This window comes from Pteronotus mesoamericanus, unplaced genomic scaffold (genome assembly GCF_021234165.1).
Source record: "Pteronotus mesoamericanus isolate MK-2021 breed Mesoamerican mustached bat unplaced genomic scaffold, CSHL_Meso_final contig_256, whole genome shotgun sequence".
NCBI lineage: Eukaryota > Metazoa > Chordata > Mammalia > Chiroptera > Mormoopidae > Pteronotus > Pteronotus mesoamericanus.
Window position 1 is genome coordinate 2504397 of NW_026555108.1, and position 27592 is coordinate 2531988.

A 27592-nucleotide genomic window follows, 5' to 3' on the forward strand; every position below is an offset into this window, starting at 1 on the left:
AAATGTATTGCAAAATCTTAGGAATTTTTAAATAGAGGTTTTCATTTATGTGATATAATTTGGCAGTGTCCTAAGTAGAACTCAAAAGTTGCTCAGGGTTCATCTTGGCCTTCACATTAAGATGCTATTTGAAAGGCAACGTGGCAGTTTTCTAACTTGTTCTTTGGCTTGACAATAAATGGAGGAGAAAAGAAATAGGAAAGAATTGAACAGGGACTGCTCAAGCAGTGTTTGTGGACTGAACTTACAATCTCACCAGCATTTCACGGCTCCTAAGCAGTGTCTGCTCACATGGTGCTATCACCTTCTTTGGTTTTCTGAAGTCCTTAGACACTTGACTGAACATTTCTCACATTTCTTAAGCTACATTGTGTTTTCCTTGCCTCAGACAAAGTCACAAAAGGACTTCAAAGATAGGGTTGCTTTATTTCCCAGTGTTTTCACAAGTTTTGTATAAGGGATGGTAGTGGCTGTTGCTTTTCTGCTTTAACCAGTAGTGTTTGACAGAGGAGGGGGCAGCATTGTATATTGCAGAGCTCACTGGGCAGGGAGCCAGATGCTCTGGACTCTAGTCCCAAAGAGAAGTTGGGATTGAATGAGGAAAATGGGGAGAAATGACCATTTATTTTGCATGTGCCAGGTCCTTTTCCATGTATTATCTGATGCTCTTGTTACAAAATCATTGAGGCTTACATATTATTTTCCCCATTTTGTAGATAAAGCAGCTGATGGTAGGGAGTTTACTTTTATCTTTTGCCCAGCATTACAGAACTAGTGATCAATAATAATGGCTTTCAAACCCGAGTCTCTCTGCTTCCAAAGTTTTTGTTTTTTTATTTCCAGTTGTGACAATGCAACTTACCAGAAAATGCCTTTAGCTCTGGCTTCATTTGCCTCATCTATAACATGGTTCTCTGTATAACCTCTGCTTTGTATGACAGTAAATCTCCTCAGACCAGACTTAGTATAGGAAATGGCAATATTTGTATCTTTGGGTACTTAATGTAGTCTAAGGGAAGACACAGTTTCCACCACATATTAGGGCACTCAGTAAAGAGATGCTGATTTCTTTTCAGCAGTAGGGTGTTTCCACAATGGATGAGACCCATTTTGGTAGCTTCTATATTGTTTAATGATATTATCTTCTTTTCCAAGCATCCTGGGGTATAATTGAGTGGTTGATGTTGGCCACTATATAGATTATTCATCACTTGATTGTTCCAGATTCTAGGCACTAAGAGAACTTAGTAAACAGACTGACCTGGGTTCCAGTCCCAGGCCCACCTCTGAAAAATTCTTTCTCCTGGTAAATTCTCTTTTGTTTTCTGGGCCTGAAATTTCCCCTTTGAAAAATTAGGGATTTAGACTAGGTCAGTGGATTTCAGTCCTAACTGGACATTTAAGTCATTTGGGGTGGTTTTAAAAATGTGGATGCCTGGACCCTACCCTAGTTCAATTAAATCAAAATTGGGAGGGTAAAGAGAGCCATTGGTATTTCAAGAAAACTCCTCTTGACCTTGCTGGTGTGGCTCAGTGGGTTGAGTGCCAGCCTGTGAACCAAAGATTCGTCAGTTCGATTCCCAGTCAGGGCACATGCCTGGGTTGTGGGCCAGGTCCCCTGTAGGGGGCGCACAAGAGGCAACCACACATCAATGTTTCTCTCCCTCTCTTCCTCCCTTCCTCTCTCTCTAAAAATAAATAAATAAAATCTTTAAAAATAGAAAGAAAGAAAGCTCCTCTAATGATTTTACTGTGCATCCAAGGGTGGGAAACAATGGACTAGATGATCTCTGAGGGCCATCCATCCTTAACATTCAATGACATGTAATACCATATAGCATTGTGCACAAAGCATAGATTTGGAGTTAGCTAGGCATGCATTTAAATCATGACTCTGCTACTTTATTAGCTGTGTGATCTTGAAGAAATTTTCAGTGCCTCTGTACCTCTGGCTCTTCATTGTAGATTGGTGATATACTGCATGCCCTGTAGTAGTAGTTGTAGGGACTAAGTACCTATAGTAAACACATAGTAATCCCTCAGTAAATATTCTTTTTTAGTATCAGAAATTCAAATACAGAATGTGAGAAAATATTGATGCACTAAGATTTAACAAGTAAATTAAAATCTAGTTGTTTTCTCATTTCCCGTTTTCTTGGCAATTGATTGCGGAAACAAAGAATGTGGAAACAGCTCACAGCCCTCAAATTTGATGACGCTGGAGAAAAGAATCTGGCTAGTTACTCCGTGGCCAATTGGCTGTGATGGCTAACAAGCCATTGGAAAGGTTTTGGCTCACAGAATTCCACAGATGTGGCTTGGAAGATGCAAGGACATGACTGTTAGAAGGTTTCATCTGTTTGTCCTCATTTCTAAGAGTGATTATAGGGGAAAAGGACAGCTTTGTCATGTTGGATAGGACACACTGATAAAAACAGTCTTGCTACTACCTGTTCAGCTGCCTTAGCATGTTTGTCAGTGAAATAAACTACAGGAAAATGGGAATCACTAATAGGTCTATAATTGCTTGATGCATAGTGACAAGTAATTTTTCTATTCACCTTTGTGTATTGTGTAAAGCAGTTTCTGCATGACAGCTTTGTGGCTTGAGTGTGTATTAGAGCCATGGGTGTCTCCATCTGGTCTTTTCCAGAGTAAATATTTGACAAGTATGTAAAACACCTCACTTGGTTAGTAATATGACTTAGTACATGGTGGGCAGCATTCTCTCGCCTCCCCAGGCAAAACACTCAATTTTGCTTCCTAGAGTAATCATCATCTTTGCCCCCTTTATAGCATTTCACTTGATATAGTTTGCAATGAACATTTGTGCACTTGTCATAGTCCAAAATGTACCCATAAAAACTTCTGTGATGACAGGGGTTATGTCTTTCTCATCTTAACATACCTATCATGTAGCACAGCAGCCCATTTATAATTTATGAATGGCATGAATTTTTCAATGGATCAATAAATGACTGAAACGTGTGAGCAACCTTTCTTTTTCCTCCCTTCATAATGCATGATGAGGATTAATGTGTGTGTATTAGGAAAGGGGGTAATATTTTTATCACATAAAGTATATAACCTGACTCAGAAGACAAGGCTTCCAAAATGGTATAGTGAAGACTGCCATAAATCTAACCTTTCATAAAAGCAACAGACACACTAGCAAAAATTGTGAAAATCAACTTTTCCAGAACTCTAGAAAAAAAACCAAAAGCTTACAAAAATCTGAGAGGCATTTATTCAAGAAAAACTGCTGAATAATCTGTGATTACAGTGGAAGTAATTAGAAATTATTAGCAGAGGGAAATTTGTTTTTTTTTTCTGTGAAATTCACAAATGTGTAGAATTAAACAACACAGTTTTAAATAAACAAGATCAAGAAAGAAATCACATGAGAAATGAGAAAATACTTGAAAAGAATGAAAACAAAAATAATAACATACCAAAACCTTTGGGATACAGAGAAACTAAAGCAGTACTTTAAGAGAAATGCATAGCTTTAAATGCCTATTGATACAGTCTAAATGTTGTTGTTCCCCGAAACTCATATGTTGATATCTTGGTGCCCAATGTGATGGTATTAGGAGGTAGGTTCTTGGGAAGAACGTAGGTCATGAGTGGGGCATGCTCCTGAATAGGATTAGTGCTTTAATAAAAAAGGTCCCAGACCTGGCTGGTGTAGCTCAGTGAATTGAGTGCTGGCCTGCAAACCAAAGGGTCATAAGTTCAATTCCCAGTCAGGGAACATGCTTAGGTTGCAGGCTGGGTCCCCGGTAGGGGGCACGTGAGAGGCAACCACGCATTGATGTTTCTCTCCCTCTTTCTCCTTCCTTCCCCTCTGTCTAAAAGTAAATAAATAAAATTAAAAAAAAAACAAAAGGTCCAAGAGAGCTTTCCAGGTGAGTCCTATCTCAGGAAAATCAGTTAATTAATATAATACTCAACATTTAAGAAAGTAACGCCCCATGATAATCTCAACAGATTCAGAAAAATATTGGGCACTCTTTCATGACTAAAACAACAAACCAGAAATAAGAGGGAACTTACTCAAATTGATAGCGAATATCTATGAATATCTCAAAACTCACATCGTACTTAAGAGTGAAAAACTTAAAGCTTTCCCTGTATTGGAGATTCTAGCCAGGGAAATTAGACAAGAAAAATGAATAAAAGACATCCAGGTTGGAAAATAAGAAGTAATATGATATAATCTCGTGTATGGAAAATGCTAAAATAAAAACTATAATAAACTGTTAAAACTAATACATGAGTTTAGCAAGATTGTGGAATACAATATTTATGTGCAGAAATCAATTATATTTTATACATTAACTGAACAATTTGAAAGTGATAAAAATTAGTATATCTATAATATAAAAATTATAGAGTACTTACAAATAAAGTTAGCAAAAGAAGTGCAATACTTATACACTTAAAACTATAAAACATTGTGGAGAAAAATTTAAGATATAAATAAATGGATAAACAATCCATGTTGATTGATCAGAAGGTTCAAATTGTTAAGATGGCTATACTCCCCATAGAGTCAAGGAAATTCCTTTTAAAATTCAGCTGGGTTCTTAGAAAAAATTGAAATGCAGACCCTGAAATTTATATTGAAATACAGGAACCTAAGATACCCAAAACAATCTTGAGAAAGGGCAAAGTTAGAGGACACACACTTCTTGATTCCATACCTTACTAAAACCTACAGTAATCAAGAATGTGTGGTACTGGTATAATGATAGATACATAGATCAATGGAATAAAATTCAGAACACCAAAAATAAACATTTATATTTATGGTCACTTGATTTTCAACAATGGTGCTAAGACCATTCAATTGGAGAAAGAGCACTTTTTTAAAGAGATGCTACTAGGCCAACTGGGTATCCACATGTGAAGTGAACAAATGAAAGTTGGACCATTTCTTTATACCATACACTAAAATTATCTCAAAATATATCATGGACCTAAATCCTGGAGGTAAGACAATAAAAGTCCTAGAAGAAAATAGAGAAGTAAATCTTTGTGATATTTTGTTAGGATATTGATATATATGTACTTACATAAAACACCAAAGGCATAAGCAACAGAAGATAATGACAAATTAGACTTTATCAAATTTGAAATTATGTTGCAATGCCATCAAGGAAGTAAAAATCTAGCCCATAAAATAAGAGAAAATATTTGCAAATCATATATTTGCTAAGGGTATCAATTCTAGAATATATTTTAAAAACTCTTAAAATTTAATGAATGATAAAATAGCAAGTAACCCAAATTTAAAACAAGCAAAGGATTTGAAGAGGCATTTCTTCAATGAAGATATACAAATGAACAAAGCTCAACACCATTATTCATTAGCAAGATGAAAATCAAGACAAAATGAGATACCACTTCACATCCACTAAGATAACTATAGTAAATATGACAAAAAATAGTTTGGATGTGGAAGAACTGAATCTATTCTACTTTGCTTGTAAAAATGTAAAATGGTACAGCCACTTTGGAAAATAGCCTAGAAGTTTCTTAAAGTGTTACCACTTCTTCTAGCAATCCATTCAAAGAAATATAATCAAAAGAAATGGAAAAATATATCCACACAAAAAGTTGTACACAAATGTTGACTGCAGCATTATTCATAATAACCAAAGAGTGAAAACAACTAACATGTCCAACCAGTGGACCGATGGATAATCAACATATAGTATATCCATGCAATGGAATATTATGCAGTAATAACAAGGAGTGAATTAATTATACATGCTACAAGTGGTTGAATATTAAAAACATTATGCTAAATGAAAAAAAGGAGTCACAAAAGATTGTATTGTATGGTTACATGTATATTAAATGTCCATAAAATGTTCAAATCTTTTTTCAATTTATTTAAACTGAAATAAAACAAAAACAATTTTCTCATTTTCACACACCATCCTACCCAAGCCCCTGCCACTGGCAACCACCAATCTGTTCTCTGTACCTATGAGCTTGTGTGAATATGTATGTGTGAGTGAGTGTGTGTGTGTGTGTGTGTGTGTGTGTGTGTGTGTGTATTTAGAGTCCACACATCCTAATGTGCTAGAGGTTCATTTACATTGTTGCAAATGGCAAGATTTCATTTTTTATGGCTGAATACATATTCTGCCATAAAATATGTTCAGCCACAATTTCATTATCCACATACCCATTGATGGGTACTTGGGTTGTTTCCATATCTTGGCTATTGTAAATAATGCCACAGTGAACATAGAAGTTCATGTATCCTTTTGAATTAGTATGTTTGTTTTCATTGGATAAATACTTAGAGTGGAATTGCTAGATCATATTGACGTTCTATTTTTAAATTTTTGAAGAACCTCTATACTGTTTTGCATATTGGTTTCACCAATTTATATTCTTACCAATAGTGCATAAAGCTTGCCATTTCTCTACATCATTGCCAATATTTATTTCTTGTCTTTGTAATACTAGCCATTTTTTAATCACTGCAAGTAGCTTTATTTTTCATTTATTTTTTTATTGTTCAAGTACAGTTGTCTCCATTTTTCCACTATCACTTTCCTCATTTTAAAGATGTGGGGTGATATCCCATTGTAGTTTTTTTTTTATTTCTACTATTTAATTCACTTTAGTTATATTGTTTTTGTATTTTAACACAGAAATTGGCAGGTCAAGCTTGCATTTGAAAAAAGGGTATTAGACATTTTAGAGTATTTGCAGTTTTTGAAAATGTCCAAAATCTATGATTTGGGGTAATTTCTAAATTCCTCTTATATTCTCATTTTATCTTTTTTTTAATGTTTTATTTTTTTTATTTTTACTTTTTTTAATTTTAATTAATTTATTTACTTTTAAATACATTTGTCTCTGCCTTCCCCCCACCTCTTTCCCTTGCCTCCTCCCACCTTCCCTCCCTCAGCTCTTCCCCTTTGGTTTTGTCCATGAGTCCTTGCTATATGTTCCTTGACTTTCCCCTTCCCTTCCCTTTCCCTGCCCCCCCCCTTCCCTCTTGTCTCTGTTGATTTCTTTTCCTTTCAGTGTTGCTGGTCATATTTTCCTTGCTTCTTTGCATTGTTGGTTAGGTTCCGCTTATAGGTGAGATCATATGGTATTTGTCTTTCGCCCCCTGGCTTATTTCGCTTAGCATGATGCTCTCCAGTTCCATCCATGCTGTCGCAAAGTTTAGTACTCCATTGTAGTTTTTATTTGAAGTCCCTTGATGATTAATAGTGTAGAGCATCTCTCCATGCACATGTTAGTCATCTGTCTTTGGAAAAATGTTTACTTTCCTATTGAATTGTATGAGTTCTTTATATATTTTGGATATTAGTCTCATCAGATATATGATTTGCTGATATTTCCTCCCATTGATTTTGTAAATGGTTTCCTTTGCTATACAGAAGCTTTTCATTTTGAGGTAGTCCCAGTTGTTTATTTTTGCTTTTGTTGCTTTTGCTTTCCACACCAAATTCAAAAATTTATCAGTAAAACCTATGTTAGGGAGTTTGCTGCCTTTATTTTAATCTAGGAGTTTGGTGGTTTCAGGTCTAACATTCAAATATTTAAATCACTTTGAGTTATTTTGTGTATAGTATCACAGAATGGTCCAGTTTCATTCACTCTTTTGCATGTGGGTATTCAATTTTTGCCACACCATTTATTGAAGAGACTGTTTATTCCTGGCTCCTTTGTCTTAATTAATTGATCCTATAAGTATGGGTTGATTCCTAGGTTGTTTATTCTGTTACATTGTGTCTGTTTATATCAATATCATACTATTTTAATTAAATATATCTTTATAATATAGTTTGAAATCAAGGATTTCTCCAGCTTTGTTCATCCTTCTCATGATTGCTTTCATAAGAAATCTTGTGGTTTCATATAAATTTTAGGATTATTTGCTCTATTTCTAGGAAAAATGCCATTTGAATTATCATAGATATTGTGTTGAATCTGTATATTGCTTTGGGCAGTATGAACATTTTAACAATGTAAATTCTTCCAAGCTATGACCATAGAATATCTTTCCATTTATTTGTGTATTCTTTAATTTTTTAAAATTAATGTCATAGTTTTTCATATATAATACTTTCACGTTTGTGGTTAATTTTATTCTCAAGTATTTTATTCTTTTGATTTGAGAATAAATGGGATTGTTTCCTCCAACTATCTTCCCGATAGTTCATTATTAATGCATAGAAACACAACAGAACAAATTTTATGTATTGATTTTATACTCTGCAACATTACTTAATTCATTTATCAGTTCTAAAAGTTTTTAGTTAGAGTCTTTGGGATTTTCAATATATAATCATGTCATTTACAAATAGTGAAAGTTTTACTGATTCTTTCCCAATTGGGATGTCTTTTATTTCTTTTTCTTGCTTAGTTTCTCTGACTAGGACTTCCAGTAGTATTTTTAATAAAAGTGGTGAGAGAGGGCACCCTTGTCTTGTTCCTGACCTTAGAGAAAAAGCTTTAAGCTTTTCACCATTGAATATTATGTTAGCTGTGGGTTTGTCATATATGGCCTTTATTAAATCAAGGTGCTTTCCTTTTATACACACCTTGTTGAGAGTTCTTTTAATCATAAATGGATATTGTATTTTATTAAATGCCTTTTCTACATCGATTGAAATGACATGATATTTACCCTTCATTTTGTTAAGGTGGTGTATCACATTGTTTGATTTGTGGATATTGAACCACTTGAGTAAATCCCACTTGATCATAGTGTTTTATTCTTTTCATTTATTGTTTAATACCATTTGTTAATTTTTTTTTAGGATTTTTGCATCTATGTTTAACAGGGATATTGGCCTATATTTATCTTGTGACATCCTTCTCTGGTTTTGGTATCGGGGCAAAACTGGCCTCATAAATTGGGTTTATAAGAGTTTTTCCTCTTTTTTTTCTGGGAGACTTTGAAAAGGATTGGTATTATATGATTTCACTCATGTGTGGAATCTAATGAACTAACAGGGAAAATGGAGACAGACTCATAGATGAAAGCAGGCTGATAGCTGTCAGAGGCAGGGAGCTGGGTGGGGAGGATTGGAGGGATTGAGGGAAAAAGAAAGAGAGAAAAAACTCATGGACACAGACAGACCATGAGGGGGCGGGGATGGAAGCAGGTGGAGTAGGGTATTGGGGGATAAATGGTGATGGACGGAGACTTGACTTGGAATGATGAACACACAATACAGTGTACAGATGTGTTGTAGAATTGTGCATCTGAAACCTGTATAATTGTGTTAACCAGTGTCACCCCAATAAATTTTAAAAAAAGAAAAGGATTGGTATTAATTCTTTTTTCAAATGTTTGGTAGATTTCACAGGTGAAACTCTAGTCCTGAACTTTTGTTGCATGGAGGTTTTGATTACTGTTTCACTCCCCTTGCTAGTTATTGATTTATTCAGATACTCTGTTTCATCATGATTCTGTCTTGTTAGGTTGTATGTTTCTCGGAATTAATCATTTCTTCTAGATCATCTAATTTGTTAGCATATAATTATTCACAGTAGTATCTTATGATCCTTTGCATTTCTGTGGTTTCAGTTGTAACACCTCTTTTATATATTTCTGATTTAATTTCATTGAGTCCCCTCTTTTTTTCTTTGTGAGTCTAGCTAAAGGTTTGTGAATTTATCTTTTCCAAAAATCAGGTCTTAGTTTTATTGATACTTTCTATGGTCTCTTTAGTCTCTATTTTATTTCTGCTCTAAGCTTTGCTATTTCCTTCTTTATAATAACTTTAGGTTTTGTTTGTTCTTTTTATAGGTTATTGAGGTGTAAAGTTAGGTTGCTTTCTTTTTTTTTTTTTTTTTTTTTATTTTTTTTTTTTTTGGAAGTTCTTAAACTTTTACTTTTAAGTTTACTAAATTTTTATTTTTTTATTTTATTTTTATATGATTAACTGTTTATTTATTTTTTTTTTATTAATTTATTTACTTTTTAAATACATTTGTCTCTGCCTTCCCCCCTTTCCCTTGCCCCCTCCCACCTTCCCTCCCTCAGCTCTTCCCCTTTGGTTTTGTCCTCTTGAGACTTGTTTTGTTTCCTGATGTAGACAGGCATTTTATTGCTATGAACATCCCTCTTAGAACTGCTTTTGCTGCATACCATAAATTTTGGTATGTCACATTTTCACTTTCATTTGTGTAAAGTTATTTTTAATTTCTCTTGATTTTTCTCCTTGACCCATGGTTATTCAGTAGCATGTTTTTTAATCTGTACATATTAGTGAATTTTCCAGTTTTCTTCATGTAATTAATTTCAAGTTTTATACCATTGTGGTTGGAAAAGATGCTTGAAATGATTTCAATCTCATTAAATTTGTTGAGACTTGTTTTTTGGTCTAACATATGATGTATCATGGAAAATGTTTCATGTGCACTTGAGAAGAATGTGAACTCTGTTGCTTCTGAATGTAATGTTCTGTAAATATCTAAGTCTACCACATCTAACATGTTGTTAAGGTCAATGTTCATTTTCTGCCTGGATGATCTGTAAGCTGATGTAAGTGGGATATTAAAGTCTCCTAGTATTACTGCATTGCTATGTATTTACCTCTTTGCGTATGTTAATATTTGCCATGTATATTTAGGTGCCTCCTATGTTGGGTGTATAAATATTTATTAATGTTACAATTTCTCATTGGATTGATACCTTTATCCTGTAACACCATTCTTGTCTCTTATTGCCATCTTTGTTTTAAAGTCTATTATTTTTTTTGATAAAAGCATAGCTACTCCAGCTTGTTTTTGGTTTCTATTTGAATGAATATATTATGTTATCCCTTCACTTTGTATGTTTTCTTACATATAAAATTAGTTTCTTATAGGAAGCATATACAGTAGTCATATTGTTTTATCCATTTAACCACATACATCTTTTGACTAGAGAAGTTCATTAAATTTAAAGTAATTATTGATAATTATATGCTTATTGCCATTTTAATTGTTTTCTGGCATATTTTTAGTTCATCTCTGTTCCTTTCTTCTTTTCATATTCACTTCTTTTGTTGTTTGATGACTTTTTTATGGTATGCTTACATTTTTTTCTTTTTTTCACATTATTTTATTTTTGTAATTAATTAATTTACTTTTTCAAATACATTTGTCTCTGCTTTCCCCCCACCACTTTCCCTTGCCCTCTCCCTTCCTCCCCCCTCCCTCAGTCCTTCCCCACTTTAGCTTTGTCCATGAGTCCTTGCTATATGTTCCTTGACGTGCCCCTTCCCTTCCTTTTCCCCCGCCCCCCTCCCTCCTTCCCTCTTGTCTCTGTTGGTTTCTTTTCCTTTCAGTGTTGCTGGTCTTATTTTCCTTGCATCTTTGTATTGGTGGTTAGGTTCCACTTATAGGTGAGGTCATATGGTATTTGTCTTTCACCCCCTGGCTTATTTCGCTTAGCATAATGCTCTCTAGTTCCATCCATGCTGTCGCAAAGTTTAGTAGTTCTTTTTTTCTTTCTGCTGCGTAGTATTCCATTGTGTATATGTACCATTATTTTTTGACTCAATCATCTACTGATGGGCACTTAGGTTGCTTCCAACACTTAGCTATTGTAAATTGTGCTGCTATGAACATTGAGGTGCGTAGGTTCTTTTGTATTGGCGTTTTGGTGTTCTCAGGGTATAGTCCCAGCAGGGGAATCACTGGATCAAAAGGCAGTTCCATTTTCAGCTTTTTGAGGAAATTCCACACTGCTTTCCACAATGGCTGCGCCAGTCTGCATTCCCACCAACAGTGTACTAGGGTTCCCTTTTATCCACAGCCTCGCCAGCACCTGTTGTTTGTGGATCTGTTTATGATGGCCATTCTGACCGGTGTGAGGTGGTATCTCATGGTGGTTTTGATCTGCATTTCTCTGATGGCTAGTGATGCCGAGCATCCTTTCAAATGTCTCTGGGCCCTCTGTATCTCTTCCTTGAAAAAGCGTCTGCCCAGGTCTTAATTTTTTCTTATCTTTATTTTTTTTTTCTATTTACTATAGGTTTTTCTTTGTGGTTACCGAGAATCTTAACATACAACAACATATCTATAATAGTCCATTTTAAGTTGATAAAAACATAAGTTTAACCCCATTGTAAAGCTTAATAATATTACTTTCCCCCATTTCATGTTTTTGATTTCTCATTTTACATCTTTTTATCTGCTTATCCCTTAAGTTTTTATTATAATCATAGTTTCACTACTTTTTTCTTCATTACCTTTATAAAGGATTCACTTACTACTTTTACTGTCATCTACCTTTCCAGTGAGATTTATTCTTTCATGTGTGTTCCTGTTACTAATTAGTGCCCTATCTTTTCAGCTTAAAGAAGTCCCATTAATATTTCTTGTAAGGTTGGTATAATGGGGATGAAATTATTTAGCTTTTGCTTGCATGGAAAACTATCTCTCTTTTTCTGAATGATAATTTTACTGGATAGACTTTTCTTGGTTGAAAGTTTGGTTTTTTTTCAGCACTTTGAATATATTGTGCTAATAATCATTTCTTGCCTGTAAAATTTCTGCTGAAAAATTTGCTGATGTTTTTATGGAGGTTCCCTTGTATATAACAAGTTGTATTTCTTTCCTGCTTTTAATACTCTTTTCTTGTTTTTAATTTTTAACATTTTAATTATAATGTGTCTTGGTGTGGATTTTTTTGGATTCCTGTTATTTAGAATTCTCTGTTCTTCTTCAAACAGAATGAGTGTTTCTTTCCCCATGATAGGGAAGTTTTCAGCCATTATTTCTCCAAATACGATTTCTGCTCCTTTCTCTTCTCTTTCTGAGAGCCCTTTGATTCAAACACTAGTCTTTTTGATGCTCTCCCATAAGTCCCTTAACCTAGCTCACTATTTTTCATTCTTTCTTCTTTTTGGCTGCTCTGGTTGGGTGAGTTCCACTTCTTTGTCTTCAAATTGACTAATTTTTTTCTTCTGCTTCATCTAGTTGCCTGTTGAACCCCTCAAGTGTATTTTTTAGTTCAGTATTGTTTTCTTCAGCTTTGTCATTTTTGTTTGGCACTTACTTCTATTTTCTATCTCTTTGTTGAATTTCTCACTGTGTTCATTTATTCTTCTCCCCAGTTTGATGAGCAACTTTATTACTATTACATTGAACTCTCTATCAGGTAAATTACTTGTCTACTCTCTTATTCTTTCATTTTGAGAACATATTCATCAATTTATTTAGTTTGCTTGACTCTCTGTGTTGTTTTCTATATGTTGGATAAAACAACCAGATTTTCCAGTCTTAAAAGAGTGGCTTTGTGTAGGAGATCAAACTTGCCATTCAACCCTGCCTTAACTATTGGTTGTTTCTCAAATCTTTGTGCTTGTTCAAGCAGCCTACTATTAACTTTATAGCTCCCAGTAGTTGAGTATTTGCCAAGACCTATCCGTGTCCTAAAGGGAAGGATCTCAGTCAGCACCTAGATTGAAATATATACAGTCCTGTGGGACCACAAGCATAAACTCTGCTGGCTACCAGAGCCAGGTGATCTGGAGGTGTACCCTGAGCAATTGACAGTTTCAGATGAGTACATAGCTCTTTTCTGGGTGATATTGGCAAGCTGGGGAAAGGGAGATAACCAAGATGGCATCCCCAGCCTACATTCCTTGAGAGCAGCTCTATAGGCCAATAAATGTGTGCCAAATCTGAAGTATTCCCCTCATGCTGAAACTCCAGGACAAACAAGCAGGCCTCCTTCACAGAAAGACCATGGGTGTGCCACAGTCTGCTCTCTGTGCAGTGTCCTATGGGTAGTATTCTGTCAAGAAACATCTCTCTAATTACCACAGTTTTGTGGCACCCAGGAATGCAAGCCCCAAACCTCCCCAGCCACCAAATCCTGAGGATTAAAGGCTGACCACAGGGCATCAGCCAAAAAAAAAAGAAAGAAAGAAAGAAAGAAAAAGCAGACACCATGCATAAAAACCAGGGCAAGGGGCACATGTAAAGATCCCCTGGAGGAGACACTGACTCTCTGAAACATGGCAGAGGGTGAGCACAAAAATAGTACCCACCCTCCAAGATCTCTGGAAAGACTTACAATCAACCCCAAGATGTGTGTTTAATTAGTAACCTGCCCCACTGCAGTCAAGATGATTAGCTAACAGGCTTCCTTTATAAAAAGACTGAACTCCTGGGTCTGTCGCCTCTTGCTGCACCCTGGAGGTGGTAGCTCTTTAAGAACATTTTATCCATTGGTTCCAGACCTGTATTACCCATGAACATAAGCTCTACTAGCCACCAAACCAAGTGTCCCTGCAGAAGTCACAAAATGAAGGCACCAGGCAAGGATATGAGCTCCTCTTTGGGTAACACCAATTATTACAGTCCAATCAGACCAGGAAAAAATATCCCCTGACCTCCAGAGCCAGGCAATCAAGAGACACCCCCTAAGCTGTAGCTACAAAAATTGGGGCACCCAACACATCTAAAAATCTCCCTTCCAGAAGACACTGCTTAGAACATGGAAAAAGGGAGTGCACAGAGATGGTGCCCACAAATCACCACTCTCATAAAAGTGTTCCAGCAGGCTCCTAGATCTGTATGTTAAATTAGATGCCTGTCCTCAGTCTGCTGCTTTAACGTAAACAGGTTAGTCTCCTTTACTTTTAAGTCTGGGCACAATTAACTGCCTCTGAGCTGTGCCCTGGGGTGGGTAAGTACAAGGATTCAAGCCCATTAACAGTGGTTTCTCACATCGCTACAGTCTTGTGGATCTCAGGACCCAATTCCTTTGGTTCTTAAAGTTAGATGTTTTGAGGGCTTATCTTTCAATGTATATGTTAAAAACTGGGATGCCTGATATGGCATTAAAACCCTTCACTCCTCAGGGTGAAGCTTTAGGTTGAGAGTTCTCCCCTAGTTGTGGGATGCTGCACCAAGATGGGGTTAATAGCGAGATTGTTTCCCAGCCTACCCTACCCACCTCAATGTGGTCTTCTCATTTGACAGTCATTTAATTGTCACTCAGACAGATTTTAGTTTTTATTCTTTAAGAGAAATTGTTTTATATGTAGCTGTAGACTCAGTATTTTTGTGAGAGGAAGTAAGTTCAGGATCTTCCTATATTACCATCTTGAGCCAGAAGCCCATAAAAGGGCCTATCTTTAGAGACAGAAGGTAAATTAGTGTTGTCAAGGTGTGAGAGGAGGAGGGAATGGGAAGTGACTGCTAATGGGTATGGGGTTTCTTTTTGGGGTAATGAAAATGTTCTAAATTTTTTTGCTATACTAAATGCAAATATGCAAATATGGATGAATTTTATGATGGATGAATTATATATCAATAAACCTGTTAAAATAGCCCAATTAAATTAAAACTAGGACATAACATAAATATTTTCTTAGCAGGTTAGAAGAGTGGGAAAATATGGATTTGGGGAAAACATCCCCAGGTATGAATCTGGCTTTGCAACTTACTAACTGTAGAGATTCAGACAAGTCATTTACCTTAACTAAATCTCAGTTTGCATATCTTCAAAGTAAGAATAGGGACACCTACCTTAAAGGTGCTTTTAGATCTTAGTTCTCTTCCCAGCTCTCACAGCTACCATTTTCTCATGAGATTATTATAATAATGGCCATTTATTAGCACTGTGCCATCAACGGTGTGGCTTGCCTTACCTCCAAAATCTCATTTAATCCCCTTAGCAGTCTTGTGAGTTCTGTATTTTACATGTGAAGAACCTGAACAACAATTTAAAAAAAAATCCTAGCACATTAGACCTGGGGAAAAAAAAAGAAATAGAAGCCAAATGACTTGTTTAAGGTCATTCTGTTAGAAAGTGGCAGAGATTGGCATGAAAACCAATTCTTCTACTTATATATCTTTTCACTTCAACAAAAGGCATCATTAAAAGTTGAAAAGTACAGAGGTATGTATGAAAGGGAGATGTTTTTACACATCATGTCTTTTTTCCTTCTCTCTTCACTTGTACTTACCTTTCCCTAAAAGCTTGGGTAGCCAAGAATGGTTGTCTTTCTTATTTAAAATATATTATATATTTCCCTTTTCCCCTTTTTTATGGTAAGACAAAAGGTGAAGACAACTACCATATGGAAACACAGCAAAGGGTTTAAGAGATATTATTTAATGTAAGTCTCAGAAAAGCCCTCTAGGGTAGAAAGTATCTCCAGTCTCCAGGTGAGGCCAATGAAGCTCAGAGAACCCTAATAACTGAGCCCAAGGTTCGAGTTGGAAGCAGGATTCTAAAACAGGTTGAGCTGGCTCCAAATTCCTGGGGAATTGATATTCCTCACACCAACAAGGAAAACTGGTCTGTGGCTTCTGCATTTCACCCAGCTTTAATAATCATTGAGGGACATGCTTAAGTTAGACCAAAAGGCAGGGGTCCCCAACCTCCCTCCTGATCTGTGGACACCATTAACATTACCTCCTGAGGTCAGCCTCCTGTCTCCCCAACCCCCCTATCCTGGTCCTTGGAAAAATTGTCTTACACGAAACTGGTCCTTGGTGCCAAAAAGTTGCAGACTGCTGCTTGAAGATATCCCGAAGTCAGAGAGAGAGAGAGAGAGACAGAGAGACAGAGAGACAGAGAGACAGAGAGACAGAGAGACAGAGAGAGAGAGACAGAGACAGAGAGAGAAAGACAGAGACAGAGAGAGAGAAACAGAGACAGAGACAGACAGAGAGAAACATCCATGTAAGAGAGAAACATCGATCAGTTGCCTCCCATATGTGCCCTGACCAGGAATTGAACCCACAACCTTTTGATGCATGGGAGGACGCTCCAACCAACTTAGCCACCCAGCCCAGGCTGGGTGCTGAGGATTTCTAAACCCATCTTTCTCATGATTGAACTGGCATTTGTAATACACTTTTATTTAATTAATTGTAAAACTGTTGGAAAAATAGGAAGTGCTGTTCTGTTTTGGAAAACTTCCATTCTATGCTGCAGTGCTTTTGCTTCAGATTCATAAAACTGAATGCCCTGCATCAGGATAATAAGTGAAAGTGTAACCCAGGGAAGGCAGGAATAAACAGGATGTCTCACGCAAATTCTAAATTTGTTATCCAAGCAAACCTATGTGTACTTGCAGTTAGGATGTTAGTTAGGAAGATGTTAGAAACTTCTGACGTTTTCTTGCTTAGTTTTCCTTTTATTATGTGCTGTGATAGCAATACAAAAGAATACATGTAACATGTTATACAGCATAATAATAAAATGAACACTCGTGAGCCCTGATTAAAGAACATTGACACTGTTTGTTTGCTTTGTATTTTTGTTTGTTTGTTTACTGCTCTAACCCCAGGACATAGAATGATACCTGGTATGCAGTAGCTTAATAAATATGTTTAAATGTATGCATGAATCAGTTTGATTTCTCCTTCTTTATATCATTAGCCCCAGCCTCTCCTCAGAAGAAACAACTATCTTATATTAAGATTTAATACTCCCTTGCATTTTTGTTTTTCTTGCATATATGTTCTTTACTTTTACTTGTTTTTGAACATTATGTAATTGACTTGTATGTATGTGTGTTTTTATGAGTTATGTCTTTTAAGCAACATTAGCTTGTGATATTCACTTATGTATACCTATATTCTGTTCATTGCTGAGCTATATTTTATTGAATGACTGTGCCATGATTTATATCCTCTCTCCTGTCAGTGGATGTTTATAACTTCTGCTTTTACAAACAAGGCTGCTCTCATCCTTTCTGCACATGCCTCCTGGTACAAATGTGCATGAGCTTCTCTAGAATATAAACCTGGGAGAAGGACTGCACTTGGAAGTTTCATGTCCAATGTCCAAAGTTCAGCCCATGAGTCAGAACTGCAATGTACCCTTTGTCCACACTAGGCCATGGTCAGTGAGAGTACTGTTTAAAATATTTTGCCAAAGAGAGGAAGAGGGAGGTAGGCAGAAATTGACCTGGCGAGGTCAGGATATATCACAGAACTCTGATCCAAGTGGGTTATAGTTAGGAAAAGTTCAGATTCTAAAATCATCTTCATTATTTCTCTTCTCCTTTCTCCCACTTTATAGTTATTTTGTGCAGGATGTATTTTATTAAACTCATATCTAATAAAAATGTTGATGACTTCAGTCTTTAAGCATTGATTATATATTTAAATGTTTTTTCCCAATACCCTTTTAATTTTATTTTAATTTATTTTTTCAAACACATTTGTCTCTGCCTACCCCCCACCACTTTCTCTTGCCCCCTCCCTCCTTTCCTCCCTCAGCTCTTCCCCTTTGGTTTTGTCCATGAGTCCTTGCTCTATGTTCCTTGACTTTCCCCATCCCTTCCTTTTCCCCAGCCCCGCTCCCTCTTGTCTCTGTTGATTTCTTTTCCTTTCAGTGTTGCTGGTCTAATTTTCCTTGCATCTTTGTATTGTTGGTTAGGTTCCGTTTATAGGTGAGATCATATAGTATTTGTCTTTCGCCCCCTGGCTTATTTCGCTTAGCATGATGCTCTCCAGTTCCATCCATGCTGTCGCGAAGTTTAGTAGTTCTTTTAAATGTTTTGAACTGTATTTTAAATTTTAGCATGGATGAAAATTTCTGTTTCCTAAAAGTTCTTTTCAAATAGCCCTCTTATTTACTTTATGTAGGTTTAAGTTTTGTTTATCTAATATTTATTTTGCAACTATATACTAATAATTGATGATGATAAAGTCACTATCATCCTCATTATCTCATTTACCCATATATACTTTTATGCCTTTCAAAACACATTCATGTCTTTGAGGTGCTTTGTCATCTGTAGCAATCTGTACTCTGCTTTATTATATTATCTACTATGTTATTTTACAGTTCCTTTTTTCATTTCTTTCTTCTCTACTAGAGAGTAAGTTGCTTAGAGGCAAGGATAATATCTTAATCAACACTATATCCCCATCACCTAGTCCTGTACCTACCTAGTCTATATGGCTAGGTTCTAGAAGTTGAATTGAATCAATATAATTTCAACCTCCAGTTTCATAAGATGATTAGCCCACACTTTGGAGTCAGACTTACCTAGGATGGAATCTTAGTTCACTTAATTTTCCTGCATATATATTCCCTGTCCCAAAAAAAGGGAAGATGCAGAGCTACTTGACAGGGTTGGTGGGAAGACTAAATGAGATTATGTATATGAAATGGCCTGGCACATACAGTGCCTAAATGCATGTTCTTCTAATTTTATTTGAACTGTCTGCATTAGTTACAGATGTCAAAAAAGTGGGAAGAAGCTGAAGCCACTTGGAAAAAAAGAAAAGAAAAGAGAAACAAACAAAAACTTCTGCTTTTCTCCTTATTTCATGAATATGAATGGGGGGTACAATTTTTACCCAGAGAAATAACATTTTTAGCCAAAGGAATGATATTTTTAGCATTTGGCTCATTAGTATATGGGAAGTGAAACTCTTTCCCTGTGGAATTTGTCACCTTGTTAGTCTTGGTTTGGTGGACAGACTCCTGCTGGCTCTCCAGTTAGGATAGGAAAGGGAAGGCTTATGGGGAGCAAAGGCAGGCCACTATAGCCAGCTGCTGGATTTGCATATGCTCAGAACTTTTTTGATTGTTTTTTGTTTACTTGGACCTTGAATTAAGGCTAATATTTGTGTCTTAGAGATAAAATGATTGTCAAGTATAGCCTGACTAAAAGCTTTCTTTGCCCTTGCCCTGCCAGGGCTGCTCATTGGTATATTGAAGGGAAGAAATCATTTCATACTTTTTTAAAAAATTCTGAGGACTGTGCTAAACATGATTACCAAAGAACCATAGGTTGAAACTGAAGGTGAGTAGCAAAAAGTCAATAGGGTAATTTAATCTTAGTTGGATTTGGAGAAAGCTAGTCCTGGACTTGTAGTCAAATAGTCCTGGACTTCTCTCTTGAGTCTGACTTTCTTCATCTGATACAAGGAGAAAAAAAAACATCTCACAGAGTTGTTTTGCAGTGTTGAATCACCCAACACAGCAAACAGGTTGCCATTAGGGCTTATTTTCCTTCCTTACTGAGGAAGAAATAATCATAAAAAGTAGTAGCTGCATTCCTGTAGATGAGAATATGGACAATTATTGTCTACCTGAGGCAGAATAATCCAAGAGGTCAGTAAAGTTTTGTTTAATGCTTAAATATAAGACGTAAAAAAGAAAAAATAACCTTATGGTAGTAAGAACCATGTTTAAACTTTAATTAATTACTATGGGAGACTAAGAACTACCCATTCCATTAATGTTTTAGGACTGGCTTTCTGGTCCTCTTTTTTCACATCCTTCTAGAAGGATTCAGACATTGATCTTCTTAGAGATAGACAGCTAGACTTTGTGACCTCATAAGCTTCATCCTAGCCCAAAGAATCTATGAGTAATGTATTGGCCAAGTGTTGAGATGGTAGCCTAAGTGATTTTGGAATCACTGTCCTTCATTTTTCAACAAAAGCTTCAGGCATGGGGGTTCTGCTGTTTTATGTTGTAGATGGGTGCTGGGGACATATCCATGTGATCTAAAGAAACACCTAAGGAAAGTGAGGAAATGGAAAAAAAGACCAAAGAAGACTGGTATGATAATACTAATTATGATCCCTCCCTTGTGTACTCATTTCAAGGGCTTTTTATTCTTTTACCTAATTTATGCCATTGCTCACAACAGTAGCTCAGTAGTACGGGTGATGTTATTCTTATTTTCAGGTGAAAGTGAGGCTCAGAGACTAGAACAAAACACGTCAAACTGCTTTGATGTTTGATCTGGTTTGGCCAAAGGTCTCTCTTGGGATAAGGTAACATCATAAGACTGGGTTCATACCATTTATTTGTTCTGAAATTGTTGTCTGACCATCATAGTAAGTTAGATGCCTTAACTTCAGGTTTCTGCCTTCATCCTTCCCTCATGTAGACATAATGCATAAGATTGTCTGATCTCAGAGAACTTGTCTAATTCCTTACCAGGATAGCTAAAGATTCTGTCCATGTAACAGGGAACCCTGCAAATATCATCCCTAGGAGAATTCCCAGGAAAATTCAGCTTCACACTGGCTCTATTAAGCAATGAATAATAATAATGTACACATATAGTTTACTCCTCAAGACCTCAGACTTCTACCCTCCTATTTCTGCCAGGTACTGAGGTGTATTGTATTATTTCTCTTGTGTCTTTCCAGTTTGGAGACTTCCAGGGACCATGTTCTGCCCATTGACTATTACTTTCCACCCCAGAAGACCTGCCTGATCTGTGGGGATGAAGCTTCTGGCTGTCATTATGGAGCTCTCACTTGTGGAAGCTGCAAAGTCTTCTTTAAAAGAGCTGCTGAAGGTAAATAGTCTTGAACACTCACTCCTATTTCCCTTTCTCCTTTATCTTCTGGAGAGAGGCAACAATTTTCCAGGGCCCAGGATTTTATCATCTCAGGGACAAGGTCACTGGCAGGGCCCCTCAAAGAATCTAAGAGCCTAAAGAAGCAAGATTTTATATTTGCTGGTCCCATGGCTTTGGCAGCCTTGATGGTGCGGACAATGTAGGCAATGAAAGTGGTACCAGCTGGTGATTGGACCTTGGTCTTTCTTAGGAACGAAAGAAAAATTAATGATTTGAAAAGATTTAATTTCCATTCTGTTTGTGCTCCACTCTGCTGCCTAATGAGGGAAAAGTTGTCCTTATTAGAGAATTTAGAAGTAGAGATACCCCAACTGAGTCCCCAGCCTATACTTTATGGTGAATACAAGACTGTTTCTTACCAAAGTCTCCCTGGCTTCAGCCCGAAAACGGAAGTGTTCTCACCTTAAACAGACCATCACTCTGTGCACCTGCTCCTTCTTGCTGCTGCTTCCTTGAGGCTCCTTTGCATAAATAGCTTCCAGGTAGAAAAGACCCAGAGTGATGAAACACATTCTTCTCTCCAAAAACCGGCCCTTGAGAGCCTGTCCATTGGTACAGAGCCCCAAGCTAAGATGCAAGCTCTGTTTGGCTATGCGGATTGAATCCCTGGCTTCTTAGTCTTATTTATATAAGAAAACTCATGTCTGGTCAGCAAACAGAGGTGCTCAGCCTACATTCTATAGCAGGAACTCCCATTTCCCAACCTTGTATATATGCTATTGCCTCCTTCCTTCCAAGTCAACTTGGGCCTAAGCCTTTTATACACTTCACCCTCCATCCTGTACTAGTAGCTTCCTTCTCAAAGGCACACTGATGAATAAACAGCCTGTGAACAGTGATGCTCTACTCAGGGAGCAGACCCAGTTGCTAAATACCGGTATCTGCTCCTTCCCCCACTTTCCACAAAGGATGTACTTCCTTCCAAGACCTTTTTCTTCCCTATAACTGGCCTAAAAATGTTGAATTCCAGTGTCAGAACACAAACAGTCTTTCATTATGTAAGGACTACAAAACCTGTGGACAATTTTGAAAGTGACAGCTACAAAAAGCCACAACTTTTGTCAGGAATGTCATGACACCCACCAGAAACATCAGAGAGTTCTTGGAATTCAGAGAAAATGTAGAAAGTGGGCATCCTTTAAACTGTAGAAAGTTGGAATGATGGTTGGATTTCCATCATTTTGGCCAGGTGGCAGAGATACCTATAAAATGGACAGCTGTTATTTTTTTACAGTCCCCAAAGCAACAAGGAGGCAGCATTTATTATTCCTGAAAACATGTTGCATGCAGACCCCTGAGTGGCCCATTGCTACTGCTTATATTGGCTAGTATTGTATAAGGTCTGGGGCCTCAGTGCCTAGGCCTATGCAGTTTGGAAAGAGACGCAGAGAGCAGTGCCTTCCTTTCTTAAGAGTACTTACTCTTAAAGTACTCTTTACTTCAGGAAAGGAAATGAGAAGCAGCTCCAAAGATTTCATATGCCTCTTCCTTCCATGGTGAGTACCTGCCTCTTTCCCGTGCCCTGTCATCCAGTAGACCCTGCCTGTAGTACAAAGAATGAGGCAGAACATGTCTACAGCTTCTGTGTTACTAAGCTCGAGCACCACAGCAATCATAGTCATATCAGATAGCAAAAGAGTTCAAGTAAGCAAGAAAACAAGTACATTCAATAGACAGATTAGATTGCATTTGATGCTGCCTCTGGGTTTTATAAATCTGGGTCATGATATTTCTGTTTTTGGAAAATGGGAAATAATCAACCATATTGTGAAAGAGAAGATTTTGATGTCATAACATATTCCACATGGGAGCTTTCTGGAGAAGTTGTCTGAAGGAAGGAGGCAGGCAGAAGGGCAGCTGGTAGGGCTGTCTGGGAGGAACTCTGATATGAATATTGGGCTGTTTGACAAAAAGGAAGAGAAGAGGGGGAGGAGTAATCACTCAACTTACAGAACGCTTGGAAATCCAGTAAAGTCTCAAATGCTCCAGTCCCTAGAACCACTTAAGTTAGAGAACTTGGTTATATTTTCTTTGAGAAAATGAGCCATTGTGAGTTCATGGGACCAAATTATCTTGACTGCTTGATGTATGAAAAATAACCAATGGATTTCTTGCAAAACTATGAAGCACCTTGGTTCCTTTAGAATGTGGACCCCAAGTTCCAGTTCTGAGCCTTTTGAGGGACAGGATAAGGTGGTTTTAAAAATACACACACAAAATATACAAAACAAAGAAAAATTATTGATGTTTTTATTTTCCTCTCCTCTGTAAAACTTAGTGGCTAGAGTTTACTGCCATCATTATCTCTATTTGAAGGCAGGGTGCTGTCTTATTACCCTCAGAGAACATTTATTGATTTGGTTTTTTCTCTGTTTTTACAATGCATCTTTATCTCCCAGATGGCTTTTCTGAAGGTGATTCTGAATCTGCCTTGTTCAAACTTGGAATTCCACGTGTGTTGCTGAGAGTGGGAGCACAGATCTTTCTCTTCCCCACTTGTTTGTCAGTGTCAGTTAACTCAGACTGAGTATTCGTAGTGTTGATTACCACTTTATTCATGGTTTCAGAAATCTCTGGACTGGGCACAGGTACAAGACTTAAAAGCCTGGCATGTCAGACAGAAATCCATTTCTAGCTTTGGTAGTTCATAAAGCATGAGGCTTTAATGCTGTCATTGGTGCAAGGCTTAGCACAAAGTCGATTGTAATATAGCCAGGTTTTCCTGCTGAGACAAAAGAAGAGAAAGCACCACATTTTCTCATGGTCAGTAATACTGGGAGTTTTGGGTGAGAGTGAGGCTAGTCAGGGAAGGATCTGAACATTTTGAGGTAAAAGATAATGGTACTAGACCATTGGGGTAAAATAACTAAAATCTGGTTGATGGAAACTTAGTGAGAGAGTGAAAGTGTTTGTGCGTGCGTACACACAGGCAGTTGGGGGAATTTGTGAGAGCTAGAAATAGTCATGAGGAGAATCAGCTAGCTGGTAAAGTGGGTGGGATGAGCAGGGAGGTGAAAGGGGGAAAACATATTGGATGCTATCTAAAATGCCATGAATTCTGAGGAAAGTTATGTCTATATTCAGAGATAGAGGCTCAGAGAGGCTTTAGTTTTGTGACCTTGGATATGAAATTTCCCCCTTTAGACCTCAGTTTTCCCTATCTGTGAAATAAAGGAGTTAACCTAGATATTTTAAAGATGTTCTTCCAGCTTAAAACTTTGGTGACAATTCTACAATTTACAAACATCATTATTATTTCAGCAAACACATATGCATTTGTACCTCTATGTACTTTTGGTTTTCCTTTCCTTGTAGATGACAAATCCTAGCTTCCATGCTCTGAAAAATCAACCTTCATATAGGGATAGGGTCAGCTGAGAGAGTACAGTCTACATGGACTGAGTTAAAACTCATGACTGAGATTCCCTCTTCCCCCCACATTGTGACCATGGCTGGGTAACTTCCACTGTTTTCCATTTTCTCATCTGGAAAATCAGGATATGAATCCCCATCTCTACTTCATCATGTTTCAAAGAGAGTTAATTAATTCATCGTGTGCACTATGTGCGCAAGGATTTACTATTTTTCAGACATTTTCTAGTAAAACATTGGAGATTGGACATCCATTTGTTTTGTACACATGGAGCACTGTTTGGTACACATCATAAATTGAAACTGTAGTTTACATTCTGAACTCAAAGAATTACACCATCGTCACTGATGTTTACAATATGTCCCAATTTAGTATCCTTGGCAAATTTTATGTAAGTATGGCTTTGATTCTCTCTCTTGTCCCAGGTTTTTGTGAGGGAAGAAATGTAAGTGAACCCTTATTGAACTCTTTCTGTCCTTTAAATCCACTCTTTCCCACCTCAACTCATGTGGAATTGAATGTTACTTCTTGTTTGGAATCTTGCACAGAATTTTTATGCATATCAGTGTCCTCTTCACTCCCTGACTTTTTGGGTAACATTTCCCAGAGGCAACTTAACTATGCTAGGAGGATCTACTTTCAGCTTCAACAGAGCCTTCATCAGGTATCTTTGGCCAAGGAGTTGACTGATCTTGATTGCACAAGGCCAAGTGATGTTTTCACAAAGCTCCTCTTATCTTTTATCTCTTTCTGGTTTTCTTAAATGTGATAGCCAGATTTTCAATCAGGGGTTGGCAAACTTTCTGTAAGGGGCCAGGTAATAAATACCGGGGTAGGTGAGCAAAAGTAGGTTTATAGTTGTAATACAAATAAATAATACAATAAGTAATAATATAAGAATAAATGGTGTTTTGCATACTCACAACTGTAAACCTACTTTTGCCCTCCCCTGTATATTAATGGCTTTGCAGGCCATATCTTCTCTGACTCCACTACTCAGCTCTGCGTTTGTGAAAGTGGGAAAGCAGCCTTAAACAATATGTAAACTTATAGGTGTGGCTGTATTCCAATAAAATTTTATGGGCCCTGAAATTTGAATTTCATTTAACTTGTACATGCTGTTAAATACTATTTTTGAGGTTTTTTCAACAATTTAAAGTCTAAAAATTATTCACAGCTATTGAGCCACACAAAAATAAGTGGCACACTGGATTTGGCTTATGGACTATAGTTTGCTGTCTTGTGCTTTAGATGGTTTCTCCTGTGCTTACAAGCCTGCATGGTAAAATTCACTTTTTTTTTTTTTTTTTGGTCTCCTGGTATTTAGTAACCATATAAGTTATCTAATTTTAAACATTCTTCTGAGTCAACCAGACAAAAGGTGCATGTCTTGCTTTCCGAGAATTCCTGATTTGGTGGCCTCTATGTCATGCTTTTTTTTTTTTAATAAACAGGAGGAAAATAAACACATGTAAGAATGCTGTAAGAGAATATTTTTTTATGATGACCTAGTAGATCACTCCTCCTTGCAATACCCAGAGAAGTTGAAAATTCACACATTTTGCCCTGTCTGCTGTGGCTCAGTGTATTGAGTGCTGGCCTACAAACCAAAGGGTTGCTGGTTCCATTCCCAGTCAGGGCACATGCCTGGGTTGTGGGACAGGTCCCCAGTAAGGGGCATGCATGAGGCAACCACACATGGATATTTCCCTCTCTCCCTCCCTTCCCCTTTCTCTAAAAGTAAATAAATAAAATCTTAAAGAAAAAGAAAATTCACCCATTTTCTATACTTTAGTACTGTAAGCATGTGGAAAATGATGAAATATATGCAAGTGAATTTTGATTGATGCCACAAATACTCCACGTGGTAAAGAGGAAGGGAACTGTGGTACTAAGAGTTATAGAAAAACTCTGTCTCATAGAAAGTAAGGCCCAGGTGGCCCGCTGAGTTATGAATCTGCCCAAAACAGGACTGCAGGAAAGCAGGAAGCTTATCTGAGAAACACTGTGTGGAGTCCAGAGGTGGTTAAGGGGAACCTCATCAGATGTAGCAGATCTCTTGACCTGCCTTCAATCAGGGTTCTTGTTTGTTTGTTTGTTTGTTTGTTTGTTTTTGTCTGCCTGCCCTCCATACTGAATTGTGCATTACTGTCCTAACTCTATTATCTGGGATTTTTGGAAGCAGGCTTCTCTCTAGGTAGTAGAACAAGATGCAGTACAAAAGCACCAAATTGGGCTCTGGGTCTACCATTGATTTACCATATGGCCTTAGGTATGTCTCATTCCCTATTTGCACCTCAAAGGTTCCATCTGAATAATAAAATGGTTGGACTAAATTATCTCAAAGATTTTAGCAATAAATCTATAATAATCTGAATCTTTAACAATAAATCTTTAAAATTTTAGATACTTCAGATGTGTGCACTGGCCAGTGGTTCACTTTATATATATCAACCTTAGGGAATAGGCAGACTTGAGTTCAACCCTGAACTCCAAGAATTAATAGATATGTGACCTTGAGCAAGTCACTTAACTTTTCTGTGCCTCTGTGAGGATAGCAATAGCTCACAGGGTTATTATAAGAACTAAATGATGTGTAACACAGCTCCTGGTGCACAATATCTTTTGGTTTCTTCTCCCAGAGTGAAACCTTGGTCATTGACACACATACATTTATTGTGTCCCCTAAAGGAAGCAGAAAGAAAAGATAGGAGATAGTTATAGTAGTCCCCTGGTTTAAAAAGGGCCTAGGTTGGGTGTAAGGTTCCCAGACAACCATTTCTATTCAGTGTTACTTAGTGATCAGAAGCACCAATATCATTTGTATAAGAATATAGCAAGGCAAATCTGTTTCTCTTTCCTCTTCACCTCCAAG

At 37.1% G+C, this 27592-nt stretch overlaps 1 protein-coding gene across 1 annotated transcript in view; it reads left to right on the forward strand.

Moving 5' to 3' along the window:
* Positions 1-27592, forward strand: part of AR (androgen receptor) — a 204192-nt gene that overhangs the window by 99619 nt on the left and 76981 nt on the right. Inside the window, exon 3 of the mRNA XM_054574253.1 lies at positions 21130-21281. Coding sequence (XP_054430228.1) covers positions 21130-21281 — 152 coding nt within the window. The remainder of the gene's footprint in view (positions 1-21129; positions 21282-27592) is intronic.